The sequence below is a fragment of the Phocoena sinus genome, chromosome 14 (assembly GCF_008692025.1).
Source record: "Phocoena sinus isolate mPhoSin1 chromosome 14, mPhoSin1.pri, whole genome shotgun sequence".
Taxonomy (NCBI): domain Eukaryota; kingdom Metazoa; phylum Chordata; class Mammalia; order Artiodactyla; family Phocoenidae; genus Phocoena; species Phocoena sinus.
This window is the reverse complement of record NC_045776.1, coordinates 38,583,683-38,609,827: the sequence shown is the minus strand read 5'-3', so window position 1 is coordinate 38,609,827 and position 26,145 is coordinate 38,583,683. Positions and strand designations below refer to the sequence as shown.

At 44.7% G+C, this 26,145-nt stretch overlaps 1 protein-coding gene across 3 annotated transcripts in view; it reads left to right on the top strand.

The window, feature by feature from the left end:
- FHOD3 (formin homology 2 domain containing 3) overlaps positions 1 to 26,145 on the top strand; it is a 497,328-nt gene that overhangs the window by 416,613 nt on the left and 54,570 nt on the right. For all 3 annotated transcript variants that reach the window (XM_032602812.1, XM_032602814.1, XM_032602813.1), the window contains 2 exons: positions 6,950 to 7,830; positions 25,361 to 25,519. In XM_032602812.1, the coding sequence (XP_032458703.1) occupies positions 6,950 to 7,830; positions 25,361 to 25,519 (1,040 nt within the window). The remainder of the gene's footprint in view (positions 1 to 6,949; positions 7,831 to 25,360; positions 25,520 to 26,145) is intronic.

Genomic DNA, 26,145 nt, shown 5'->3' with positions numbered 1-26,145 from the left:
CTGCAAGGGCCTGCCAATCAGTGGCACGACCCAGGCATGATACGTTAGTTCACAGATTAAGAATACATTGTCCCTGAAGCCTGGATGAGTGAACAAAGATTGAATGAATGAATGAAGCCATAATGTCTCCTAGGAGACCTGTCAATCAATGGCTTAGTCTAAATAGTTAATATTTGAGTTTTCACAGTTATATTATTCGATTTTATTCGGTATATCACTGGTCACCATTATACAGTGAAAAAGGAGGACTTAAAATACTTTATGTCTTAGGAACTATCGCATTGAAAATCTTGTGTCTGGTTGAAGATGTGTGTGCTAAAAGGATTACATATATTGATACTAAATTTCTTTCAAAGTGAGATTCCAGTTACACTCTCAAATTCTACTTGTCGTTACTCACATTTAATGTAATTCGGTCACAGTACAGGGTGTCGGGTAGGTCTGCTTGATCATTTGGCCTTAAATCATGTTTTATTCTATTATGAGTAGCTTGAAGTATTATTCATCATAACTAGGTTTAGCAGGCCTAAAACATATAAACAAGTTGGATTAGTAAAAATAAGCCAGGGAAGAGAGCTTTCGTGGATCAGATTGCCCAATATCCTTCCAAATAAGGACAACTTTCCAAAAATGGAGACTCTGCTCCCAGTGAAGAACCATTGACTTTCTCCCAAAAGCTGGTGGTGTCCAGGAATTGGAGCTTTGCAGTGACTTTTCTGCTTCAGTCTGGTGCTGTGAAGAGATGTGACCATGTTTATTTGTTGTAGCTTATTGGTTCCTAAAAAAATCCCGCTGCTCATGGGCACATCAGCTGCTGTGGAGACAGAGAAGCTCTCTCACCACAGCTTTTGCTTTTCAGAATTTTCTCAATTAAATCACAAAGGCAATCAAAGTGATTCCCAGTCTTATTTCTCACAGTTGTACTTATTACTTGAGAATGAATTTGTAGGGCTTGAAAGAGACCCAACTTATTGCAGATGTGTGTTTTTATTTTTCTTTGTTTTCATGTGTTCCACTCCCTGGCATTAGAGTAAGAGGCTTTACTGTAGCATTCATCACACTTTGTTGTAGTTATTTGTATAACTGTCCTTTGTCTCTATTTGAATGTAAGCTTTGTGAGGATGGGGTGGTCTATCTTATTCATTGTGAGTCCTTACTTCCTGGCTGGGTGCCCAGAACATAGTAGGGCCTCATAAAACCACTGATGGATAAATGAATGAATCTGGCTAAGATGGAGACGCCCCCATTGCTCCCACGTCCTCCGTTTTACAACTAAAATACCAACACCCTGGATGTAACAGAACAACCAATCATAGGAGGACTCTGAAAGTTGGAAAGAATGAAGCAGACTGCCTAGGAGGCTTTAGACTTGAACGACATGGCAGTGAAGCTTCAAGGAAAGCCGATTTCCTTAGCCAGAGGATTGGGAAAGGCGTTGCCTAACAGAACAGAAAATCTTTTCTGCTGTTAATAAGTGCTCTATCCTAAATAAGGTCTAATGGAAAATTTGCCACTGTCCCACCTCTCCCCCTAACCCAGTGGTTTCAGTGAGACTGAAGAGGAAGTGGCTTTCTATACAGCACCCCCATGGAAATAGGAGTGACAATTCTGCCGTTCCCTCCCCTCCTCAACTCTGTGGTGTCAGTGGGACTCAGAAGGGAGCCAGTCTTCTATCCCCTGCCCAGTAGAAGCAGGGAGTGCTCCAGTTCCCCTGCTGGGGTAGTGTTGGCCTAATGGGGAGCTCAGTCTGTCCCCTGAAGGGGAGAAGCAAGTGGGTCCCAATTCCTCCAACAGGGTAGTGTCTGTGGGGTCCTGTGGGGATCTGAGCCTTCACCCCCACCCAGAAGGAGCTAGACTTAATGAGGAGTGGAGAGGGGACTAATAGCATTCTCTGTCCCCACCACCACTATCCTTGTCCCTGATGCTGATGGGAGCACAGCAGAGAGCTGAGCTTCCATCCCCATCCGGTATAAACAAGGTAGAATGATGTGGAGGTGGTACTAGTCTGCACTCTTTTCTCCCCAAGCCAGAATCAGTGGGGACTGGTGGGAAGCTGAGCCTTCACCTCACTTGGAGGCAATGAGCCAACGTGAGTTAATGCCTCACATCCACTGGGAAGATGCTGGTGGGGTCAAGGGGGCACTGAACCTCCAACCTACCCATCTGCAGTGAGGGAGTGTGAGTCAGCCCTCTTCCTGGGTGGTGACAGTGGGACCCAGCAGGGAGCTGAACATCTACCTGCACCAAGCCCTGTATGCTACACCCCAAAAGGGTGACTACCTGCAAAAAGAGAAGATTAAATATTATCCAGAGTCTATCAGATGGTACCGAAAATACCCAGGATACAATCAAAAATCACTCATCATATCAAGAAGTAGGGCAGTCACATCTTGAATGGGAAAAGACCATCCACAGGTGCCAACACTGAGATGAATCAGATGCTGGAATTATCTGTCAAAAATTTTTAAGCAGTCATCATAATAATGCTTCAGTGGACAGTTACACTCAGGGCTCAGGAAATACATGAAAAAAAATCTTAGCAAAGAAATAGGAGTTATTAAAAAAGAACCCAAGGGAAATTATAGAACTGGAAAATACAGTAACTGAAATAAAATATTTGACATGCTTTATTGTTGATTGGAGACAACAAAGAAAATAATCAGTGTACTTGAAAACAGATCAGTAGAAATTACCAAATCTGAATAACAGAGAAAAAAAATAGACTAAAAAAAATGAACAGAGTCTCAGGGACCCATGGGATTATGTCAATAAAACTAACATTCATTTCATCCGAGTCTGAGAATAAGAGGAGAGAGAGTGCAATGTGGAAAGATATTTGAGGAAATAATGGCTGAAAATTTCCCAAGTTTGGCAAAAGGTATAAATCTACAGATTTAAGAAGCTGAGCAAATCCTAACAAGGATAAATCCAAAGAAATCTGCACCAAGACAAATGGCAAACTTCTGAAAATTAAAAACCAAAAAAATAGTCTTTGGAAAGAAATAAATAACGTGGTACCTATAGAGGAACAGCAATTCAAAGGATAGCAGGTTTCTCATCTGAAACATGGAGGCCAGCAGGAAGGGGCACAGCATCTATCAAGTGCTAAAAGACTAGAACTATCAACCATGAATTACATATACAGTAAAAGTAGCCTTTAACAATGCAGGGAAAGTAAAGACATTCTCAGTTAAAGAAAAACTAGGAGAATTTGACACTAGCAGACCTACCCTTGAAGAATGGCTAAAGGAAGTTCTCCGAACAGAAAGGAAATGATGACAGAAGAAGGCTTGGGACTCCAGAAAGAAAAGAACAACAGAGTGGGTAAAAATAGGGGTAAATTAAAAAATGCTCTCTTTTTACTCATGAGCTTCTTAAATCATATTTGATAGTGGAAGCAAAAATTACGTTTGATATATGGTGTTCAGTATATGTAGAGGAAGTACTTAAGACAATTGTATTTTTAAAAGTGGGAGGGTAATGGGATCAAAATGGAAGTAAGGTTTATACACTTCAAAGCAGTAAATACCAATAGACTAAATAAGTTAGTGTATATATTGTAATACCTAGAGCAACCACTAAGAAAATTACACGAAGCCATGTACTCAGAAACACTCTAAATGAATCATGCTGAAATTCTAAAAGATGTTCAAGTAATCCACCCAAGACCAAGAAAGGAGAAACAGACACTGAAACAAAGAGATCAAACACAACAAATAAAACAGAAGACTTAAGCCCTAACATATCAATTAAAAGACAGAGATTTGCTGAGTGTATAAAAACACAACCCAACTACATGCTATCACATACAACACTCATTTCAAACGTAATGACATGGGCAGATGGAAAGTTAAAAGTTGGGAAAAGATATCATGCCAACATTAATAAAAGAGAAGCTGGAGTGGCTATATTAATATCAGATAAAGTAGACTTCAGAGCAGAGGAAATTACTAGGGACAAAGAAGCGCCCTACATAATGATTTTAAAAAGACCTAAATGAATGAAGAATGTAAACGAGAAAACCAGCATTCAGAATGTTACCTGATTATGCTCTTTCCCCTGTTGCCAAAATAAGTAACTGCCAACATTTCCCAATAAATGGAGAGAGTGAGGCAGTCTGTTCAGAGAGACTCAGCCACTTTATCTGCCACAGCCTCCTGGCATCAAAGCAGTCTCCCTGTTTACAGGACTGTCTGACCAGCTGTAGAAGTTTTTCCGTCGTGTCCTCAAATGCCACCTCTTCTCTCTTTGATGGTGGTTATCGCCTAAGTGTATTTTGTTTGTGAAACCAACCTACAAGAGGGCTTAAGAGCTCCTTGTTCTGGTGTTGGTGGTGAGCTTAGGCCACTGTCGAGGAGAACATAGAGGACAAAGCTACACAGGAAAAAATGGAGCACCAGGGGGCCTCTGTGCTTCCCCAGTAAATACCTCCTCAAGATGAAGGCCCAGCTATGTGGGAGAGACCAGTGTCCCCCCCCAAGCCGGTTTGATCTGGCTCTTCTTTGGTAGAAAGAAGACTCCTGATGCTCATGTCCACGGCCTAGGTCTTCTGCCCCCTCCCCAAACAAGTATCCACACAGGCCCTAGATATCTGATGGAACTCACATCCTGAAATGCCCACTGCACAGCCCTGCTGGCCCTTAGGAAGCAAATTCAGAGGGATGACATTGGTGACCATTCATTCATTCATTCATCCTAGGTGCTGGGGATACAACAGGGAACAAAACAAACCCAGATCCCTGCTGTTGTAGAGTTTACATTTCAAGGAGGAGCACAGCTTAACAAGTAATGATAACCATTCCCGTGATGGGGCAGAGGCAACAGTAAAATCAAAAAGGGAAACGTGTGGAAGATTAGACAGTAAGAAGTGCTTGGGCAGAAAATAAAGCAGGAAAGGATGAAACTGGGGGGGAGAGGGAGGTTTGCACAATTTTAAATAAGGTGATCGGGGAAGATTTCACTGGGAAGATACTATTTGAGCAAAGACCTAAAGGAAGTTGAGAAGCAAATTGTGTGATTACCTGGGTTTGTCCCAGGAGGGGCAAAGATCCTGAGGCTGGATCACCTCACGCCTGGTGAGTTCTAGGAATGTCAAGGAGCTGCTGTAGCTGAAGAGGTTCATGTGTGTATATCTGGGGTGGTGGCAGTGGTAGAGGTGGTGGTAGGAGAGGAAAGAAAATTAAGGTGGGATCACACGTGGCTTGGGAACATTGACAGGTCATTGACTTTTTGTCTCAGTGAAATGTGGCACTATTAGAAGACTTTAAGCAGAGAGATACGGTCGGACATTGTAACACATCACGTGGCTGTGGTGTTGAGAACTGACTGCAGAGGGACAAGAGTGGAAGCTGAGACCAGCTAGGGGCTCCCCTGCAATACTGTCGGCAAGAAACCATGCTGGATCGGACCGGGGTCATGGCAGGAGTGGTGACGAGAAAAGTGGCTGGATTCCGGATGTAACATGAAGATTTAGCTAACAGGATGCCCTGCTGTGTGGGGTGAAAGAACAGGATAAAAGTCAAGGATGACTCTGAGGCTTTTGGAATTGGCAGCAAGATGGGTGAAGTAGCCATGTCTGAGGTAGGAAATGACTGCAGGAGAAGCAGTTTCAGTGAGTGGATGGGAGTGAGGGCAGAAGGTGGTATTTCAAGCCCTGAGACTGAATGAGATGGTGACTAAGAAGATGAGAGTGGATGCAGAGAAGAGGTCCAGGGACACTTAAAGACAAGGAGGAACCAACCCAGGAGACTGAGAAGGAGCAGCCAAAAAGAAGGAGGCAAAGCAAGTGAGCGCAATGTCCGGGAGGCCAAGCGAAGGACATAAGTCAAGGATGAGGGAGCGACAGCTGCGTCTAGTGCAACAGCAAGGTCATCGGTCACCCGGAAAGGAGCATCTTTGAAAGGGAGCAAAAACTTCACTAGACTGGCTTCAACAGAGAAAGAAAGAAATTGGAGATAGCAAAACAACTCTTATAAGCAGCTTTCCTTTAAAAGAAAGGAGAAAATTTGGATTATAGGTGGAGGCATAAGTGGAATCAAGTGAGGTTTTCTGTTTTTGTTTCATGGGTAAAATTATACCATGTTTATATGCCAGTAGGAAGGCCTAGTAGGGGGAGCATGGGAGATGCAGGATGGAGAATTGCTGGAGTGGCTTCCGAATGCACGAGTGGAGCGGTTGACCCCCGCTAAGAGGACGGTTTGTCAGTGTCACAGGACAGAGGCCATGGTCAGGGTTCAGGTGCAGGTGGGTGGGTGGAGGCAGAATGGAGGCCCTGGAAGATCTCTGACTTTGTCTATTAAGTTTTTGAAACAGGAAACAAGGCCATACTTGCAGAGGATGAGATGGGTGGGGGATGCTAGAGGAGAGTGGAGGTGTGTGAAAAGTCATCTAGGAGAGGTCATGGATGGGACCGCCAGGCAGCATCACCTGAAGACTGGTGGCCATGAACTTAAAGTGTGACCAATGGCATGGTCTGTGCATTTCTCCAGACACGTTGGCTGCCCTGATGCAGAGGTGGAGTAGGGGGAGAAAGGGGGATAACTCTACAGCCTTTCCAACATCTGCCACGGATGAGGGAGCATTTCCTTGCCTCCCTGTGTGTAGTTAGGGCAGAAGCCCCTTAGTTATCCTGGGTGGGTCCTGACCAGCTGTCATGGGTGGGCAGCAAAGGTGCGGAAAATTTTTCCCATGAGCCTAGGCCAGAGCTACAAGCAGTGTCATACCTACAAGAGTCTTGGGTCCTAGAGTGGGTCATTGGCTCTTTGATGTAGCATCTCTTTCTGATCAAGAGCGTCTTGTCAGGCATGACCACCTTCCTCTCCAACTGCTTTATTTCTGTGCCTTCCTGAATCCCTCTGTGTGCAATGTCCACATGGTGCCTAGTTGCTTTTCTCATAGTATTGAGGCCCATGCCACGTTCTCACTTTTTGTTTTCCTGTGAACTTTTCAGGTTTGTGGTCTGCGGGTGTTCAGGATGCCGGTGTAAATGAGCAGTGTGGTGACATCCTTACCAGCAAACGGTTCATGCTGGACATGCTGTATGCCCATAACAGAAAGCCCACGGATGATGAGAAGGGGGAGGGCGAGACCACGAGGACCGCACAGGGGGCGGAGGCCGTAGCCAGCCTGGCCAGCCGGATATCCACCTTGCAGGCCAACTCTCTGGCCCAGGATGAGAGCGTCAGGAGGGTGGACGTTGGCTGTCTGGACAATCGGGGCAGCGTGAAAGCCTTTGCTGAGAAATTCAACAGCGGGGACCTAGGGAGAGGGTCCGTCTCCCCTGATGCCGAGCCCAATGACAAGGTCACGGAGAAGGTGTCGGCACAGCCCAAGACGGAATCTGACTACATCTGGGACCAGCTCATGGCCAATCCGCGGGAGCTCAGAATCCAAGACATGGATTTCACTGACCTGGGGGAGGAGGATGACATTGACGTCCTGGACGTGGACCTGGGTCACAGGGAGGCCCCGGGGCTGCCTCCCCCACCCCCGCCCACCTTTCTCGGTTTGCCGCCCCCTCCCCCTCCGCCCCTGCTGGACGGCGTGCCTCCCCCTCCAGTCCCCGGTAATTTATTGGCTCCTCCTCCAGTATTCAGTGCTCCTCCTCAGGGCTTAGGGTGGCCCCAGGTACCCAGGGGTCAGCCAGCATTCACCAAGAAAAAGAAGACCATCCGTCTGTTCTGGAATGAAGTGCGGCCTTTTGAGTGGCCGTGTAAGAACAACGGCCGCTGCAGAGAATTCCTGTGGTCGAAACTGGAACCTATTAAGGTGGACACTTCCAAGCTGGAGCACCTGTTTGAGTCTAAATCGAAGGAACTGGCTGTCTCCAAGGTACCGCTAGCATCCAGCATGCCTCTTGATTTGCAGTTACTTTCAGCTGTCGGGTAGAACGGAGAGATTTGTTGTATATAAAATGCCCTTCATGTCGCTCTTGCTATTTGCTAAAAAAGGCAGTTGGTATAAAAATCTAACCTTTAATACAGTACTCTCAGTGCCACATGCTAGGTGTGAGCTAAATGCGTCAGGGACACTTCATTGCTAACATGGACGGCAGCTTACTAACACCAACAGGCGAAATAGCTTTCAAAGAGTCCAGTAACCTTGAGGAAGAAACAAAAGGGTTACCCAGGGGATGTTAGTATGGCCCGACAGCAGACGTTGACATTCTCTAGAGGAAAGTAGGCTTGCTAATTAATCACACATACCGACTTCCTCCCTCCCGGGGATGTGTTTATTCACACTTAACCTTTGTTGTTTATGGTTGATAGTAGTAGTTTGAACCTCAGCTCTAACCACACAGTGCTTTCACAAAGGCAGTAATCCGCGTGGCATTTCTTCAGATAATCCCCTGGCTGAGTCAGCATGCTGCAACTATCTAGATATTTCCAAATAACCATATAGTTAGCATCCTGTAAACATTACACATGTATCTAGATTTCTTATTTTTCATAGATGTTTGAGAACCCTGTAGGCATTGCTGCTGTGTTATTTTTAACAGAGATATTCTATCGGCTTTTATAAATGGAAAGCTCTGTACATGAAGTTACTGGACATCAAAGGTAAAGTCATGGCTAATGAACACTGAGGAAGAGGCTGCGCGATGCAGTCACAGATTTTATTTCTTATAATTCACTGCGTTAATAGGCTCTCCTTTACATATCTCAAAGAACTGCTTTTTTAAAAAAAACTCTTGTGATTCTGGGTATATTAAAACAGGTTTAAGACTATCTTCTCAGGAACTAAGGGTAAGAGAAAATGCTTTGTAAAGTATAGTTGAAACGTGTAAGAACTCATTATCGTGAATTAATTCCAGCTCCATGGGTTGCTTCACTTAGCATCGTATTGGGTGAGTATAAAGGTGCCTGAGTTGGGCTCCCTGACCTGCCAATCGGGCACTGAGTTTGAATCAAAAAGTATGTGCAGCGTCCTCAGGACAGGAGTATCCTTCAGACGAGGACCCGAGTGATGGCGTTAGCGCCTGTCACCACTGTGTGACGCTGAAAGGCTAGGGCTGGAGCTGTAAGCGGTCAACTTCCTGTCAAAACCTGTGCCTGGGGGTCTGGATCTACCTGCTGCTCTTCCTGAGTTGGCTTTTACCCTTGCAATGATTTCTGCACAGTCCCAGCAAGGATGTGAATCTAAACCGTTTCCAGCCCTACCCCACCCCACCCCCAAGTCAAGATTAAAGTTTTCTCCTGTTTACAAATCAAACTGCTAGGATCCAATACAGAAAATCGTGCCATCAGTCCTCTCCTCCAACTGGAAGTAGACCCCCTCTTGTCCTCTCTAGAAAATGACACTAAGAGAAGTGATGTTGGGCACCTGCTCTTGGTGTCTCTGTGTCCTGACTTCCCAGGACTGGTCACGTGTGGTGATGAGCCACCCTCATGCCCCCTTCAATTCTTACTGTCAGACCTGGCATCTGGGAGAAAACTGGCCTGGCGGGGTTGAAACAGCAGATGTGGTGGCCGGGAGTTACCTAGGATGTGCCCTCACTCCCTTCACGCTCCCAACACGCTGATCTGGTTGGCCCGTCTCCATCGTCCCGTGTGGCTGCCTGCACCCTCTGGGCTTTCCTTGGTTGCTCCTCAGCCTCGGAGGTTGCTGACGGGGAGGCTGGCTCTTGACTCAGGGTGGGAAGAATAAAAGAGTAACAGATTGGCAGTGAAGGCACTTCTGACTTCGTTTTTACAAAGGAAATGGCAAAGTTAAAAGCTTCCTTGAGAATACAGAAAATGGGTTCACCTCCCCCGCCTCCTTCTCTTGATCCCACTGTGGTCGGTGATAAGAGCCTGGTTGGTGCCCTCTCAGTAGCCCAAAGTTCCAGTCTTGCTTGAAGTAGCTGGCAACCTCTTAAAATCCTTTATTTCCCAGCTTAAGGACAAACGTTCGCCTAGTTTTTATAAAGTGAGAGCATAAGAGGAAAAGTAATACATTGAAAAATTTACCAAACTGATTCCAGAATGTTCTACAATGAGACCCAGGAGACCATCTTGGGAGGCTAGGAAATGTGAGTAGGGGGTAATTGACAAATGTTACAAAAGGTGAGAATGCAGACTGGAGCGTTGAACCTGTTATGTGTATGTTACCCATACAGGTACAACCAATTTTACTTCTGTTTCTAATCCTTGACTGTGATTTTCATAAAACTCAGCTGTAAACAGCCACTTCCGAATTCTGGCTCATGAGAAGTTTTTCATTAAACGCGATAGAGTGCATCAAAACTAAAATAGACTTCACAAGGCAGCACAGAGCAAAGGGAATCAGTTGTAGTTTCCATCAGAAAACTTACACCAGACTAGAGTTACAGGGCATGGTTATGACCAACCGAGTTACCTCTAAAGATGCATGTGCCAGATCCAAGGCTGGGTGACCACTTAATGGAAATGATAAGGACGGAAAGATGTGCTTTTTGATTTCCTTTCCAAATAGTTTCTGGAACTGGATCTTCTTTTATCTCACAGCAGGATGGATATATATATATATATATATATATATATATATATATATGTATATGTATATGTATATGTATATGTATAGAGGTATAATATATATATAGCTTTTAGTTTGAATTTTATTTATTTTTTTATATAGCAGATTCTTATTAGTTATCCCTTTTATACACATTAGTGTATATATGGCAATCCCAACTCCCAATTCATCCCACAACCACCACCACCACCCCCTTTACACCCTTGTTGTCCGTACGTTTGTTCTCTACATCTGTGTCTCAATTTCTGCCCTGCAAACCAGTTCATTTGTACTATTTTTCTAGGTTCCACATATATGCATTAATATAAGATACTTGTTTTTCTCTTTCTGACTTACTTCACTCTGTATGACAGTCTCTAGATCCATCCACGTCTCTACAAATGACCTGATTTTGTTCCTTTTTATGGCTGAGTAATATTCCATTGTATATATGTACCACATCTTCTTTATCTATTCGTCTCTCAGTGGGCATTTAGGTTGCTTCCATGACCTGGCTGTTGTAAATAGTGCTGCAGTGAACATTAAGGTGCATGTGTCTTTTTGAATTATGGTTTTCTCTGGGTATATGCCCAGTAGTGGGATTGCTGGGTCATATGGTAATTCTATTTTTAGTTTTTTAAGGAACATCCATACTGTTCTCCTTAGTGGCTGTATCAATTTACATTCCCACCAACAGTGCAAGAGGGTTCCCTTTTCTCCACACGCTCTCCAGCATTTGTTTGTAGGTTTTCTGATGATGCCCATTCTAACTGGTGTGAGGTGATACCTCATTGTAGTTTTGATTTGCATTTCTCTAATAGTTAGTGATGTTGAGCAGCTTTTCATGTACTTCTTGGCCATCTGTATGTCTTCCTTGGAGAAATGTCTATTTTAGGTCTTCCACCCACTTTCTGATTGGGTTGGTTTTTTAATATTGAGCTGCATGAGCTGGTTATATATTTTGGAGATTAATCCTTTGCCTGTTGATTTGTTTGCAAATATTTTCTCCCCTTCTGAAGGTGGTCTTTTTGTCTTGTTTGTAGTTTCCTTTGCTTTGAAAAAGCTTTGAAGTTTCATTAGGTCCCATTTGTTTATTTTTGTTTCTATTTCCATTACTCTAGGAAGTGGATCAAAAAAGATCTTGCTATGATTTATGTCAAAGAGTGTTCTGCCTATGTTTTGCTCTAAGAGTTTTATAGTGTCCAGTCTTACATTTAGGTCTTTAATCCATTTTGAGTTTATTTTTGTGTATGGTGTTAGGAAGTGTTCTAATTTCATTCTTTTACATGTAGCTGTCCAGTTTTCCCAGCACCACTTATTGAAGAGACTGCCTTTTCTCCATTGTATATCCTTGCCTCCTTTGTCATAGATTAGTTGAGCATAGGTGTTTGGGTTTATCTCTGGGCTTTCTATCCTGTTCCATTGATCTACCTTTCTGTTTTTGTGCCAGTACCATACTATCTTGATTACTGTAGCTTTGTAGTATAGTCTGAAGTCAGGGAGTCTGATTCCTCCAGCTCCGTTTTTTCCCTCAGGACTTCTCTGGCTACTTGGGGTCTTTTGTGTCTCCATACAAATTTTAAGATTTTTTGTTCTAGTTCTGTAAAAAATGCCATTGGTAATTTGATAGGGATTGCACTGACTCTGTAGATTGCTTTGGGTAGTATAATCATTTTCACAATGTTGATTCTTCCCATCCAAGAACATGGTATATCTCTTCATCTGTTTGTATCATCTTTAATTTCATTCATCAGTGTCTTATGGTTTTCTGCATACAGGTCTTTTGTCTCCTGAGGTAGGTTTATTCCTAGGTATTTAATTCTTTTTGTTGCAATGGTAAATGGGAGTGTTTCCTTAATTTCTCTTTCAGATTTTTCGTCATTAGTGTATAGGAATGCAAGAGATTTCTGTGTGTTAATTTTGTATCCTGCAACACTACCAAATTCATTGATTAGCTCTAGTAGTTTTCTGGTGGCATCTTAAGGATTCTCTATGTATAATATCATGTCATCTGCAAACAGTGACAGTTTTACTTCTTCTCTTCCAATTTGTATTCCTTTTATTTCTTTTTCTTCTCTGATTACCATAGCTAGGACTTCCGAAACTATGTTGAATAATAGTGGCAAGAGTCGACATCCTTGTTTTGTTCCTGATCTTAGAGGAAATGCTTTCAGTTTTTCAGCATTGAGAATGATCTTTGCTGTGGGTTTGTTGTATATGCCCTGTATCATGTTGCGGTAGTTTCCCTCTGTGCCCGCTTTCTGGACAGTTTTTATCATAAATGGGTGTTGAATTTTGTCAAAAGCTTTTTCTGAATCTATTGAGATGATCACATGGTTTTTATTCTTCAATTTATTAATATGGTGTATCACATTGATTGATTTGCGTATACTGAAGAATCCTGGCATCCCTGGGATAAATCCCACTTGATCATGGTGTATGATCCATTTAATGTGTTGTTGGATTCTGTTTGCTAGTATTTTGTTGGGGATTTTTGCATCTATATTCATGAGTGATATTGGTCTGTAATTTTCTTTTTTTGTAGTATCTTTGGTTTTGGTATCAGGGTGATGGTGGCCTCATAGAATGAGTTTTGGAGTGTTCCTTCCTCCGCAATATTTTGGAAGAGTTTGAGAAGGATGGGTGTTAACTCTTCTCTAAATGTTTCTTAGATTTCATCTGTGAAGCCATCTGGTCCTGGGCTTTTGTTTGTTGGAAGATTTTTAATCACAGTTTCAATTTCATTACTTGTGATTGGTCTGTTCATATTTTCTATTTCTTCCTGGTTTAGACTTGGAAGGTTATACCTTTCTAAGAATTTGTCCATTTCTTCCAGGTTGTCCATTTTATTGGCATAGGGTTGCTGGTAGTAGTCTCTTAGAATACTTTGTATTTCTGTGGTGTCTGTTGTACCTTCTGCTCTTTCATTTCTAATTTTATTGATTTGAATCCTCTCCCTCTTTTTCTTGATGAGTCTGGCTAATGGTTTATCAATTTTATCTTCTCAAAGCACCAGCTTTTAGTTTTATTGATCTTTGCTTTTGTTTTCTTTGTTTCTATTTCATTTGTTTCTTGTCTGATCTTTATCATTTCTTTCCTTCTACTAACTTTAGATTTTGTTTCTTCTTTTTTCTCTAGTTCCATTAGGCATAAGGTTAGATTGTTTATTTGAGATTTTTCTTCTTTCTCGAGGTAGGCTTGTGTAGCTATAAACTTCCTTCTTAGAACGCTTTTGTTGCATCGCATAGGTATTGGGTCATCGTGTTTTCATTGTCATTTGTCTCTAGGTGTTTTTTGATTTTCTCTTTGATTTCTTCAGAGATCTCTCTTATTTAGTAACGTATTGTTTAGCCTCCATGTGTTTGTGTTTTTTATGTTTTTTTCCCTGTAATTCATTTCTAATCTTATAGCATTGTGGACAGAAAAGATGCTTGATATAATTTTAATTTTCTTAAATTTACTGAGGCTTGATTTGTGACCCAAGATGTGATCTCTCCTGGAGAGTGTTCCGTGTGTACTTGAAAAGAAAGTGTAATCTGCTGTTTTCGGATGGAATGTCCTATAAATATCAATTAAATATCTCTGGTCTATTGTGTCATTTAAAGCTTGTGTTTCCTTATAAATTTTCTGTTTGGATGATCTGTCCATTGGTGTAAGTGAGGCCTTAAGGTCCCCCACTATTATTGTGTTGCTGTCAATTTCCTCTTTTATAGCTGTTAGAAGTTGCCTTATGTATTGAGGTGCTCCTATGTTGGGTGCATATATATTTTTAATTGTTATATCTTCTTCTTGGATTGATCCCTTGATCATTATGTAGTGTCCTTCCTTGTCTCTGGTAACATGCTTTATTTTAAAGTCTATTTTATCTGCTATGAGCATTGCTACTCCAGCTTTCTTTTGATTTCCATTTGCATGGAATATCTTTTTCCATCCCCTTTTTCCATCAGTCTGTATGTGTTCCTAGCTCTGAATTGGGTCTCTTGTGGACAGCACACATACGGGTCTTGTTTTTGTATCCATTCAGCGAGCCTGTGTCTTTTGGTTAGAGCATTTAATCCATTCACGTTTAAGGTAATTACCAATATTTATGTTCCTATTATCATTTTCTCAACTGTTATGGGTTTTTTTTTGCAGGTCCTTTTCTTCTCTTGTGTTTCCCACTTAGAGAAGTTCCTTTAGCATTTGTTGTAGAGCTGGTTTGGTGGTGCTGAATTCTCTTCACTTTTGCTTGTCTGTAAAGCTTTTGATTTCTCCATTGAATGTGAATGAAATCCTTGCCGTGTAGAGTAATCTTGGTAGTAGGTCCTTCCCTTTCATCACTTTAAATACGTCATGCCACTCCTTTCTGGCTTGTAGAGTTTCTGCTGAGAAATCAGCTGTTAACCTTATGGGAGTTCTCTTGTATGTTATTTGTCGTTTTTCCCTTGCTGCTTTCAGTAATTTTTCTTTGTCTTTAATTTCTGTCCATTTGATTACTATGTGTCTCGGCATGTTTCTCCTTGGGTTTATCCTCTATGGGACTCTCTGTGCTTCCTGGACTTGGGTGGCTATTTTCTTTCCCCTGTTAGGGAAGTTTTCGACTATAATCTCCTCAAATATTTTCTCAGCTCCTTTCTCTCTCTCTTCTCTTTCTGGAACCCCTATAATGCGAATGTTTTTGCATTTAATGTTGTCCCAGAGGTCTCTGAGACTCTCTTCATATCTTTTCATTCTTTTTACTTTATTCTGTTCCATGGCAGTGAATTCCACCATTCTGTCTTCCAGGTCACTTATCCTTTCTTCTGCCTCAGTTATTCTGCTATTGATTCCTTCTAGTGTATTTTTCATTTCAGTTATTGTATTGTTCATCTCTGTTTGTTTGTTCTTTAATTCTTCTAGGTGTTTGTTCTTTAATTCTTCTAGGTCTTTGTTAAACATTTCTTGCATCTTCTCGATCTTTGCCTCCATTTTTTTTCCAAGACCTTGGATCATCTTCACTATCATTATTCCGAATTGTTTTCTGGAAGGTTGCCTGTCTCCACTTCATTTAGTTGTTTTTCTGAGGTTTTATCTGGTTCCTTCATCTGGTACATAGCCCTCTGTCTTTTCATCTTGTCTGTCTTTCTGTGAATGTGGTTTTTGTTCCACAGGCTGCAGGATTGTAGTTCTTCTTGCTTCTGCTGTCTGGTCTTTGGTGGATGAGGCTATCTAAGAGGCTTGTGGAAGTTTCCTGATGGGAGGGACTGGTGGTAGGTAGAGCTGGGTGTTGCTCTGGTGGGCAGAGCTCAGTAAAACTCTAATCCACTTGTCTGCTCATGGGTGGTCCTGCCTTCCCTCCCTGTTGGTTGTTTGGTCTGAGGCGACCCAACACTGGAGCCTACCTGGGCTCTTTGGTGGGGCTAATGGCAGCCTCTGGGAGGGCTCACGCCAAGGAGTACTTCCCAGAACATTTGCTGCCAGTGTTCTTGTCCTCACAGTGAGCCACAGCCACCCCCACTCTGCAGGAGACCCTGCAACACTAGCAGGTAGGTCTGGTTCAGTCTCCTATGGGGTGACTGCTCCTTACCCCTGGGTCCCGACGTGCACACTACTTTGTGTGTGTCTTCCAAGAATGGAGTCTCTGTTTCCCCCAGTCCTGTTGAAGTCCTGTAATCAAATCTCTGTAGCCTTCAAAGTCTGATTCTCTACGAATTCCTCCTCCTGTTGCCGGACCCCCAGGTTGGGAAGCCTGACGTGGGGCTCAGAACCTTCACTCCAGTGGGTGGACTTCTATGGTATAATTGTTCTCCAGTTTGTGAGTCACCCACCCAGCAGTTATGGGATTTGATTTTATTGTCATTGTGCCCCTCCTACCATCTCATTGTGGCTTCTCCTTTGTCTTTGGATGTCTTTTTTTGTGAGTTCCAGTGTCTTCCTGTCAGTGATTGTCCAGCAGCTAGTTGTGATTCTGGTGTTCTCACAAGAGGGAGTGAGAGCACGTCCTTCTACTCCACCACCCTGAACCAATCTCTCTCTATAGCTTTTTGGTAAGATGATTTTAATTATATTTTGAGGAAAAAGACAGAAATCCTGCACTAAGTTTCATTATGTTGTGTTTTTTCTGCCGGTCTAAGATGTGGAGAATGGCATAAGAGGTGGTTAAAATGACCCCAGGGTAGGATGCCAGGGCAGAAAGCCCCTGGGAGTGGGGAGGTACCCTCCATGGACTTGACAGCACTCTGAGGAGCCTCAGGAAGTGGCCTTCCACCCCTGTGCCTAATCCAGGACGGCCAATTTCCACTTGCCCCCAAAGGGCAGCTTTTATACTCTCAGATCCAGAGAGACCACAAAAGGTATGGCGTGGAAGAGGCGCACAGAAGGAAGAAGGGACCTGTTTTCCCCTTTGGGAACTCATTGCTGTCTTACTCACCTGGGTTCATTGCTTTATTAAGGGGAGGGGGCCCCGGAATGGATTTGGAGAAATTTGTTCAACTTTATTTACCTTGAAGTTTTGAAATATATCAGAAACTATTAGCAGTGACTCTTTAAGAAAATTCGGAGATGATGATTTATTGGTCTGAGGTAAGCCCTGGCCTGGGTTATTTTGAAAATCTCCCCAGGGTCCTCAGCCAAAGTTGTGAACCATTGATTTAAAGTGAAAAATGAGGCACCATTGAGGGGGGCATTGTTCCCACCATCACTTTCCACATTGACTCCTTCACTGGCCCCTCACGTCCACCTCCATTTTATTCTCCTGAGAAGAGAGGAAAATCTTCCTACCTTATATTCAAGTTCAGGTCATAAGGAAGTATGTTATTTTATTAAACAGCACCCTCAGAGAACCTGAATTCTCCCTGGAAATGCCAAACCCAACTTTGGAGCTTATCTGGGGTGATCGCACACCCTAGTGTATCCAAGATGATCCTGGCGTGTGTGGAGGTCCCAGCATAATTATTAAGAGTACTCGCTTCCCCTCTCAAAAGTCTCCTGGTTAGGGTACTAGATAAACTACATTAACATTGGAAATGTAACTGTTTTCCAGTTGGCCTCTGCTGTAAAAGACTCTAAGAACAAATATGGGAAGTTAACATTTTTTTCCTAAACTTACCAATAAGCAAGCCTGTTCTGGCCAGGTCCTCAGAAACTCTATTCCTAACTAAAGGTTTTTCAGCTTTTATTTAGGTGTCTTTCTTTGGCTTTTGGATGTTGTTGTTGTCTTTTGCCTTAATGCTTTCCCACGTATATGGCCTCCTCCCTCGTCACAGGACTTAGGGAAAGTCCATAGCAGTCACATCTTTATGACATCTGTATTGTGGCATCACTGTCATTGTCACTTTCTCAATGGACAGTTTCGAAAATATCCTGTAGCGTCACGAGGAGGAATGATTTACCATTTCTAGAGCTCACGCCTTGCTGAGCCGGCCCCAGGGTCTGTGACAGTGATGCTGACAAGCGTTTTGAGAGGTCAGCCGCCTTTCATGGAAATGCTCTCAAACTTAGCCGTATTCTCCAAGACTCTGAGTTCTCTTAATAAATCATGTCCTTAGCCCAGTTTCTGTTTTCAGTCACAGCACCCTGTGCGATGACAAGTTCTGTGTGCTGAATAACTACTTTTTAGAAACTGCATCCTTTGTGTCTAGTAAAATTACTCTTTAGAAATTCAAAGGGGTGACTCTCCGTGTCAACATTTCAGAAAACTTTGGAAGGCAAGCCCTATCCACCTGCCCAGACTGTGAGCCTCCACAATCTTTGCCCGTGCTCCCCTCCCTACTCTGCTCACGTTGTCCTCTCCTCGCACGTGGAATTTTATGCCTTCACGGTGGCCCTTCTCTGGACCTTGGCCGTCTTTATCATGGTGTGCCACGGCTCATTTACTAGATCTACTTCCCACACCAGGCACTGTCCATGTGCCTGGGAGTCTGCACAGACTCTAATGAGCATCCATAAGCTCTTTTCATTCATTCAGGAAGCCTCAGGCAAGTTGTCCATGTCCCCGGGAAGCAGCTCTGCAGGCTAAACTGAGTATCAAGTCCCTGCACTGTCCTGCAACTATAACTATTCAGGGTGGGGACACCGGTCTGATCTGACGCTCCTGTTTATGTAGGTGCCTTTGATCAGTAAGCGTGGTAGATGCATTAGTTATGAAAAATACACTTTGGTAAACCATATATTTTTAAAATACAATGTTATTACGTTAAAATGATTTTAAAAAAAGGAGTCATTGGTAGTGAAAAAAGCTAAGAGCTAATTCTTAGAAAGCACTATTTTCCAGGTATTGTCCTGAATACTTTACATGTATCAGTACCAGTAATACTCTTCTAATAGTCCCAGCAGACACTTCTGTTGTGCTTACCAGGGGCCAAGCCTTGTTCTCACTGATTTACATCCATTGTCTCCTTTCATCCTCACAACAAACCCTGTGAGATTGGGTCCCAGAGAGGACAGGAGACACAGAGAGATTCAGTGACTTGGCAAGGTCTCCAGGCCGTGAATGGGTCAGACCCCAGCTGACCCCCCTGGTGACTTGATGCTCTGCATATTTGCAGTTACCCTTCAGGGCTCCTGAATCTGTTCGTGTCATCCCTGGATTCCGTTTTGTTTCGGCTACTTTCAAGCTCATGCTCTGAACACTTCCTCGTGCTCTTCCCTTGGGGATTTTTGAATCTTGTCATTTTTTTTTTTTAAAAAAAAGACTCTCTCTTTCTTCTTAATGATCTGTATGCTTTGCTACTGAAACTTTAAATTTCATTTGGTCTGGACTCTACCTCTAACTGTGTGACCTTGAGCAAGTCGGTCAACCTCTCTGAGCCTGGTTTTGATTATGGGGGGAAAAAAAGAAAGAAACCAGGCCTGATCCTGTGTGCCTGACCTCCCAGGGTTGTTCGGTAGACCCAGTGCAACAGGGGAGAATGTGCTTTTGTGCTGTGTTAACAGGTCAATCTTTTTTTTATGCGATTGATTTTCTTAGCCTTTGTCTCAACGTGACTTTCCTGAGATTCCAATGTGAGGTTTTAAATCAGCCTCTAAGCTTAATGACTACTATTTAGCGTTAAAGTTTTCCTTTCCACTTTTTCCTAACTGCTGCCTGAATATTCACCCTTCTCTTTTCCGAAACTGAATGATTATGAGGGGGAGTAATGGTCTCGTCCTCAGGATATCGAATGCTGTCAGGTTGTAGTCACTCTTACATGGCGGTCACCCACCCCATAACCATTCCGAATCAAGTTTGTCTCTTTACTTGCAGATTCTAAAAGACTTGTTCTTGGAGGCAATACTTTGTTCTATCCAAAAACCTGACTTGCATGTCTCCTCCCTGCAAGGCCTGTGGTCATCCGTCTCTGTATCAGGATTGGCGTTGCCCCGGTGTCTCCCTGAGAAGACCTGAATAGGTGGTTTAGCCGTTCTAAAAAATATTCCTGTCGTATGTGACTTTCTGTCCCTTGGAGTGGCTGAGTTCGCAGGGCCCAACCTCTTGGAGCTGGTTGGTTCTAGAGAGACGGCCCCCACCCAGGGAGCTGACCACCAGGTGAATCTAGGGCTGCAGAGGAAAGTCACAGCCCTTACCCCTAAGCCTTGGCAGTTAGCACTCACTGCTTAAATTGAGTACCCCTTCTTTGCTTCTTAGAAATTCTGTAAGTCTTGTGGTCATGGGCACCGCCTGTTTGAAGCTTCCTCCTGGAGGAGCTCACTTCTGCCTCCTGGAACTGGACCCTCAGCCCTCTTGGACAGCTTGGGGGAAAGGAGCTGAACTTCCTTGGTGACTTCCTTCCTGCCCCTTCTCTCTAAGAGGTCTCTGCTGGCCCTGACAGCATCTCTTGCTATAGAGGGTAAGCTCGGTCTCTCACCCTTTTGGCTGTTACACCCTCTCCCCACTCCCTGCAATCTTCTTGGCCAAGTCAAAAACAAACAGAAGCCCTCCATTCCATGCAAACCAGAAGCATTTCTCCAGAGACAGTATTTCTGGCAAGGCAACTGTTGGCAGGTTGGAGGCTCCCTGATAGTTGTTGTTTTGAAGGAGGTTCTGGGTGTTGCTGCCTCGTTCGGCTCAGAAGTTCAGCTTCACTAGGCTTTCTGGAAGCAAATCAGAGCCTGGCCTCTTCCTAGAGTGCCCCCTGCCCCTTTTAGAAGTAAGTTCCTCTTTTACCTTGAGAACTTCTGGACGTACTTGGGGAAATTTCATGTTCAAAGACATCCCCACCCTGGTTCCCCCGACTCTGCTCACTTCCACTCTGTTGCTGGGGCAACTCTGTTGCCCCGGAGACAGTTGTTCCCATTTTCACTTCCAGCCGCCCCCTAGTCCAGCATCCTGTGCCTGAAGCCCCACCCACAGGAGCCACCCTCAGCATCCTTTCTGCCCTGTGAATTCTTCAGAACTGAGGGCAGAGGTTTGGCTGGTAGACCTTTTATCAGAGAATTGAGGCAGAAACGCTTATTTCCTGTCATCCCAGGACCGACCATTGCTGCCGGTGGCATCGTGGCCCCCCACATTTTTGTTGGTCTCCATGAAAAATGTCCCCGTTCAAGGTGTAGGAGCCTAACAGGCACTCAGGAAATGAGATCTATATCAAAGAAAGGCATAAAATAAATAAATGTGGGAAGATACCCTGCCAACCAGCAAGAGACAGTTGAAGGACTGAGCTTGCTTCTCAGCCTCTTTTCCTGCTCAGGGTTTGCTGTGGTGGACCATCGCTGATAACAGCCAATCAGCAGAGGGGTCTCATGGGGTGTGGCATACTCCAACCATGATGACCCTTGGCCATTCCCACACAGCCTGTGTTCTTGCTTTCTGCTGGCTTTTTTTTTTTAAAGAAGGAAGATGTCAGTCAATCCAGTCTGTCATGATGTTAACCTACCATGCTGAGTCTTTTGACTTAAAGTTACTTTCTTCGGTTCCATATTAGAATTGGGCTTTCATGACGGATTGTGACTCACTGATCTTGCGCTCTTGTTGGAATGCCCTGGATCACTGTATGAGAGCTTTTTCTGTACTTTCATTCTATTCTGTTCTATCATTGTAGCTGTTTAGTGCCCGTGCTACACATTAATTATATCAGTTTTATAATACCTTTTTAGAGCTAATTGGGTAGCTATTATATATATTTCTACTTATGGATTTTTTACACATATATTCTTTCATAGTAACTCTAGAATATTTTTTAATTCCAAAAAAATCTTGTTGGACTTTGATTAGAATCATTTTAAATATATATATTATTTATATATAAATTCCATGATGAGAGATAACGAACATCCTTACAACACTGAGGCTTCCTATCCAGGGACATGATGTTTCTCATTTATGCACATCTTTTTCTTTTTCTCTCAAGAAAATGTTGTCAGTTCCTTCAAGTAGGCCCTGTATTGATATTTCAGGAGGTTTGGGCGTTTGGTTTCCTTGTTTGTGTGTTGTTTTCGGGGGTGTGTCTGGGCTCAAGTAAAATGCAAAACAACTTTCTCATCTCCTGCCTAGAAGTATCACCTCCTGTCTTCCTCCCAACCCTGTTCCACCTTTGTCCCATCACATCTTAGCCCTTCCTTTCCAGATGCCTTTAGAGGGTCATTTAACATTTCCTAACCTCCTTTACAGGGAACACTGTGTCTTATCTGCTTTATCTCCTCTTTCTATCATTGATCAATTTACTATTTTTCTCATTTCAAACAATGGACAGTCACAGACTGTCTGATCAAAGAAATGCAATAAGGAGATGAGTGCCTGAGAAAGACTCTTAGCAAGAGTAGGATGAATGGGCTGGGGGTGAGAAGAGGCTGGAAGCAGGAGGCCCGTGGTGGGCTGCCCTGGGAGGCTGGCACCAGGGGTCAGGCTCAGGGTGCAGGTGGCAGGAATGAGGGACGGGGCACGAGAGGCTTTGTGGAAGAGGATGGGCGACAGTGACTCAGACACAGGACCAGGTGAAGGACGTAGTGAAGGTCACTCTTGCTGGTCTGGGCTTTGACCCTGAAAGAGGATTGAAATGGATCAGAACTGATGATGGCTAATCCCTAGACAGGACGCATGCCTCCGGGCACGAAGAACTTTGGCTTGTTCTTTCAGGCGCTGCTCCAGTTCATTGTGGGAGGGGAGGAGAGAGTTGGACAAGCCCGCATGACCCACCCCTCGTGTCGAGCAGGACAGCCGCCAAGGCACTTGAGGGGTCAGTAGCATCCAGTGGAGTCTGTTTTAATTATGAAGAAGAGCATTTAAAATACCTCTTGGATAAAATCCAGAGATTTAGCAATCCAATTTCAGATATGACTTTAATTCTTATTCCTTCCTTTGCGAAGTGGTTGGAAATGCTCTGAAAACATGTAGCGTCGTTTGTGAAGATAGCTTCCCCATTATCTCAGGATGTCCAGCAGCTTGCTTCTTCCTGATTTATGGGGGGTGTGGGTGTGGGTGTGTCCGTTGGTGTGAACTGAGTTCTACTGAGAATGGGGGCAAGGACATCTCAGGCTCAGAGCCACCCCTGAGTCTGTGTGGGTTGCTTGCTGCACGTGGACACTGGCTGAGGGGGGAGGGCTTAAATCTGAGCGGTGCTTCCCTCTCAAGATGTTTGCCATGGGGCTGTGTCTCCCTGGAGGTGGGCATCTTTTTCTCATTTGCACAAAGGCTGCAGTTGGGCTGGGCCTGCTCAGTCATCTCTGCAGGCTCCTAGAATGACGGGGACTCTATAGATGGGGGGCTAAGGGCTAATGATTCCCAGGGAACCCCTGCCTTCCCGTAAATGCTTCCTGCGCTGGAGCCTGGCTGTGCGTAGTTGCCTCTCCAATGCCAGGTCCCAGGCTTCTTCCATCTTCCATGCTGCCGTCCATGTGGCTTCATTCCTTATGCTCATGAGATGTCTCACTGCTGTCTCTCTGGGCCTCACATCCACATTCTAGGCAGGAAGAAGGAGGAAAGGCAAAAGGCATGGCTCACTGGGTCTATCTCTTTTTAATCAGGAAAACAAAAACCCAAACTGCCAGCCTTACCTGCCAAGGGTCCAGGGAGGTGGCTGATTTCACTGACATATTACCAGCCTGAAAAAAATCAAGTCCCTGTTGGTGAGCAGGGAAGAGGGAATGGATGTTGGACAGGCTCCCTGTAGCAGCTGGAGGGGTGGACACCCCGCACCCCAACGTGGGCATCTCAAGTCATCACATCTGTCATCATTGCCTGTAATCAGCATTTTGTCAAACCTTTTCTCATTCCTTCTTAGCCTTCTATACACAAAATAATATTTTAAAGTAGATTTCAGCTAAATTTCAGGGGCTCCTGATAAGCTTATTTGCTTAAATATATAGAAGACAAGCCTGCCCTACAGAGTGAGGGTGCATTTATGCCGCGTGTCCCTGGGAGCTCACAGTTCCAAGCCGACGAGCACACCCACAGGAATTGTTCCTCCCGGCTACCAGGCGGCCAAACAGCTGGGATGCTTTCGGTTATTTTCTTCATGAAGAAATTGTAATTTATTCCCAAATGCATATTTAAGGACCTAAAATAGAATGTTAGCAATTGAGTTTGGAAGGGCTCAGTAGGACTTAAGGGGCCGCAGCCGTCTTTCCTTGCCAGCTCCCAACCTCCTGTGCTACAGCGACCAGCTTCCCTGGGCGGCTCAGCTGCTCCCAGGCCCAGCCTGGTTCCCTTCCTCAGAGGAGAGGCTGAGGCCTCCGCACAGGAGGCCAACCTTGAGCAGCTGTCAGCTGCTCAGCTGGGGCCTGCCTGCAGGGGGCTTCTGAGCAGCTGATTCATGGAGCTCCCCCATATGGCCCCCAAACCTCCAGCTTCATCCCTGGCCGTTCCCTGGAGCGAGACAAAGGCACTTCTCCTCTCCTTATATTCTCTCCCAGCCCCAGGCTAGTCCTAGACAGTCTTGAGGGTCCAGCTCAGGTGGCAGCTTCTCCAGACCCTAACCCCCTCCACCACCAGGTGAGTTAGTTACCCCACAGCTGGGTCCCTCACACGGTGAGCACACCCCATCACTGTGCTGGATGGGTCTTACCCATCCTCGTCACCCCAGGCTTGTTTCATGAATCAGAATCATCATCCTCCCAGCCCTGTGGCCTCAAGGGAAGCTGTGCAGCACAGGGAGCTTGCTGGCCGACCCCCCTCCACCTGTCCCGGTTGCCAGCCGCCCTTGACTTCCCGAGAGCTGAAGGGGAAGGCTGGGGGCCTGGTCACAGCTCTGGGCAGAGGTGAGCATTGGCTCAGCACCTCACACCTTCCTGGCTTCTGGCCGTGTGCCAGCCCGGGGCTGGCCGCAGGGACTGCCCCGAGGATGCCAGGCCAGCAGGGAGGCCACATACATCAGGGCTCTGTGGGGACTTGGTCCCCCTCCTCGGCCTCTTTGCTAGTTTATCCCTCACTCCTCTTCTCCCACTCCCTGGGCAGCTGCCCAGATGGCTGTGTGTAGCAGGAGAGGCGGAAGTGCTCAGGTGTCGGGGCGGAGGATGTTGGAATGATGAGAGGAGCTCCTGAGATGCAGAAGGGCTGACCGGCCAGCGATGCCGGATTCCCCTCTGGCTCCTGTCTTCTCGGTGCGCAGACCAGCTTTCTCCATCTCTGGGCACACACCACACGCTCCAGGGCCAAGCAAGGCACATTCCGATACCTTGCAGCCTGCAGGAAGGGAACTCTGAGAGGTTTGAGTTTTGTTTCCACTGCTTCTATGGAAAAAAACCTTTTTTTTTCCTTGCAAAATATCACATTTTTCCCAATTGAAGGCAAATCAATTTTATTTTGTAACGTGTCTGACTCGCGAAGTTCCATTGCTGCCCTTCTCTTGGCGGCCTCTTGGAACTAATCCCTGATCTCTGCTGTGCTGAGAGGTAGCCAGTCCTTCCCTGAGCTAAACTGAGGGCATTTGTTTTCATGTCTAAGTAAGTTGTGAGTTTGCTTTTAATAGAGGACCAAAGATGATGCATTAATCTTGGATTCTCCTTATTTTATCACAAGAAAACTGCTGCAGATGGAAAAAAGCAGGAGATCATCGTCCTGGATTCCAAGAGGAGCAATGCTATTAATATTGGCCTGACGGTACTGCCCCCTCCAAGAACGATTAAGATAGCCATTTTGAATTTTGATGAATATGCCTTAAACAAAGAAGGGATTGAGGTAAGGGGAGCTCTGTGGAGCGTTATTTGTGTTCTGTAATATGTTGCATACGTAAACATTACTGTGTCCAATGTGACTTTCTCCACAGGGTGGCTTGCCATTTTTCTGTCTCAGCCAGATTCTGAATAATGTTAATAATTCTCACATCTTGTTTTTTAACTTCTGGGGGGAAAGAAGCCCCACTTTGCCTAGGAAATTCAGAGATCCTCACTCTCTGGTTCATTTACTAACTTCCTTCTGACCACATTCCACCTACCTCGACGTGGAAGAATTTGACAACCTCCACAGGGGTGGGGCTGGGATGCCTTCTTTCACATCATTTCAAACCAAATACGTTTAATGAACAGTCTCAAAAGTCGGGTTTTCCATACGTGCTCACTCCGTGTTAGCGGATTTGTTTCTCTCTTGGCACCCTTTGGGGTGTGTAGAGATGGGTTTCATTTGATCAGCTGGAAAACCCAAGCCAACTGAGTCTGCAGCATTTGTTAATCTGAGTGGCACAAGTGGAGAGAGATTGGGTGCCTTGGTTGTGACTACATGGCTGGCAGGCGGCCCAGCTGGTGCCACAGCTACCTTGCTCTGCCAGGGTCCAGTGCCCTTCCACCAGGCCCTGCTCACCCTTCGCT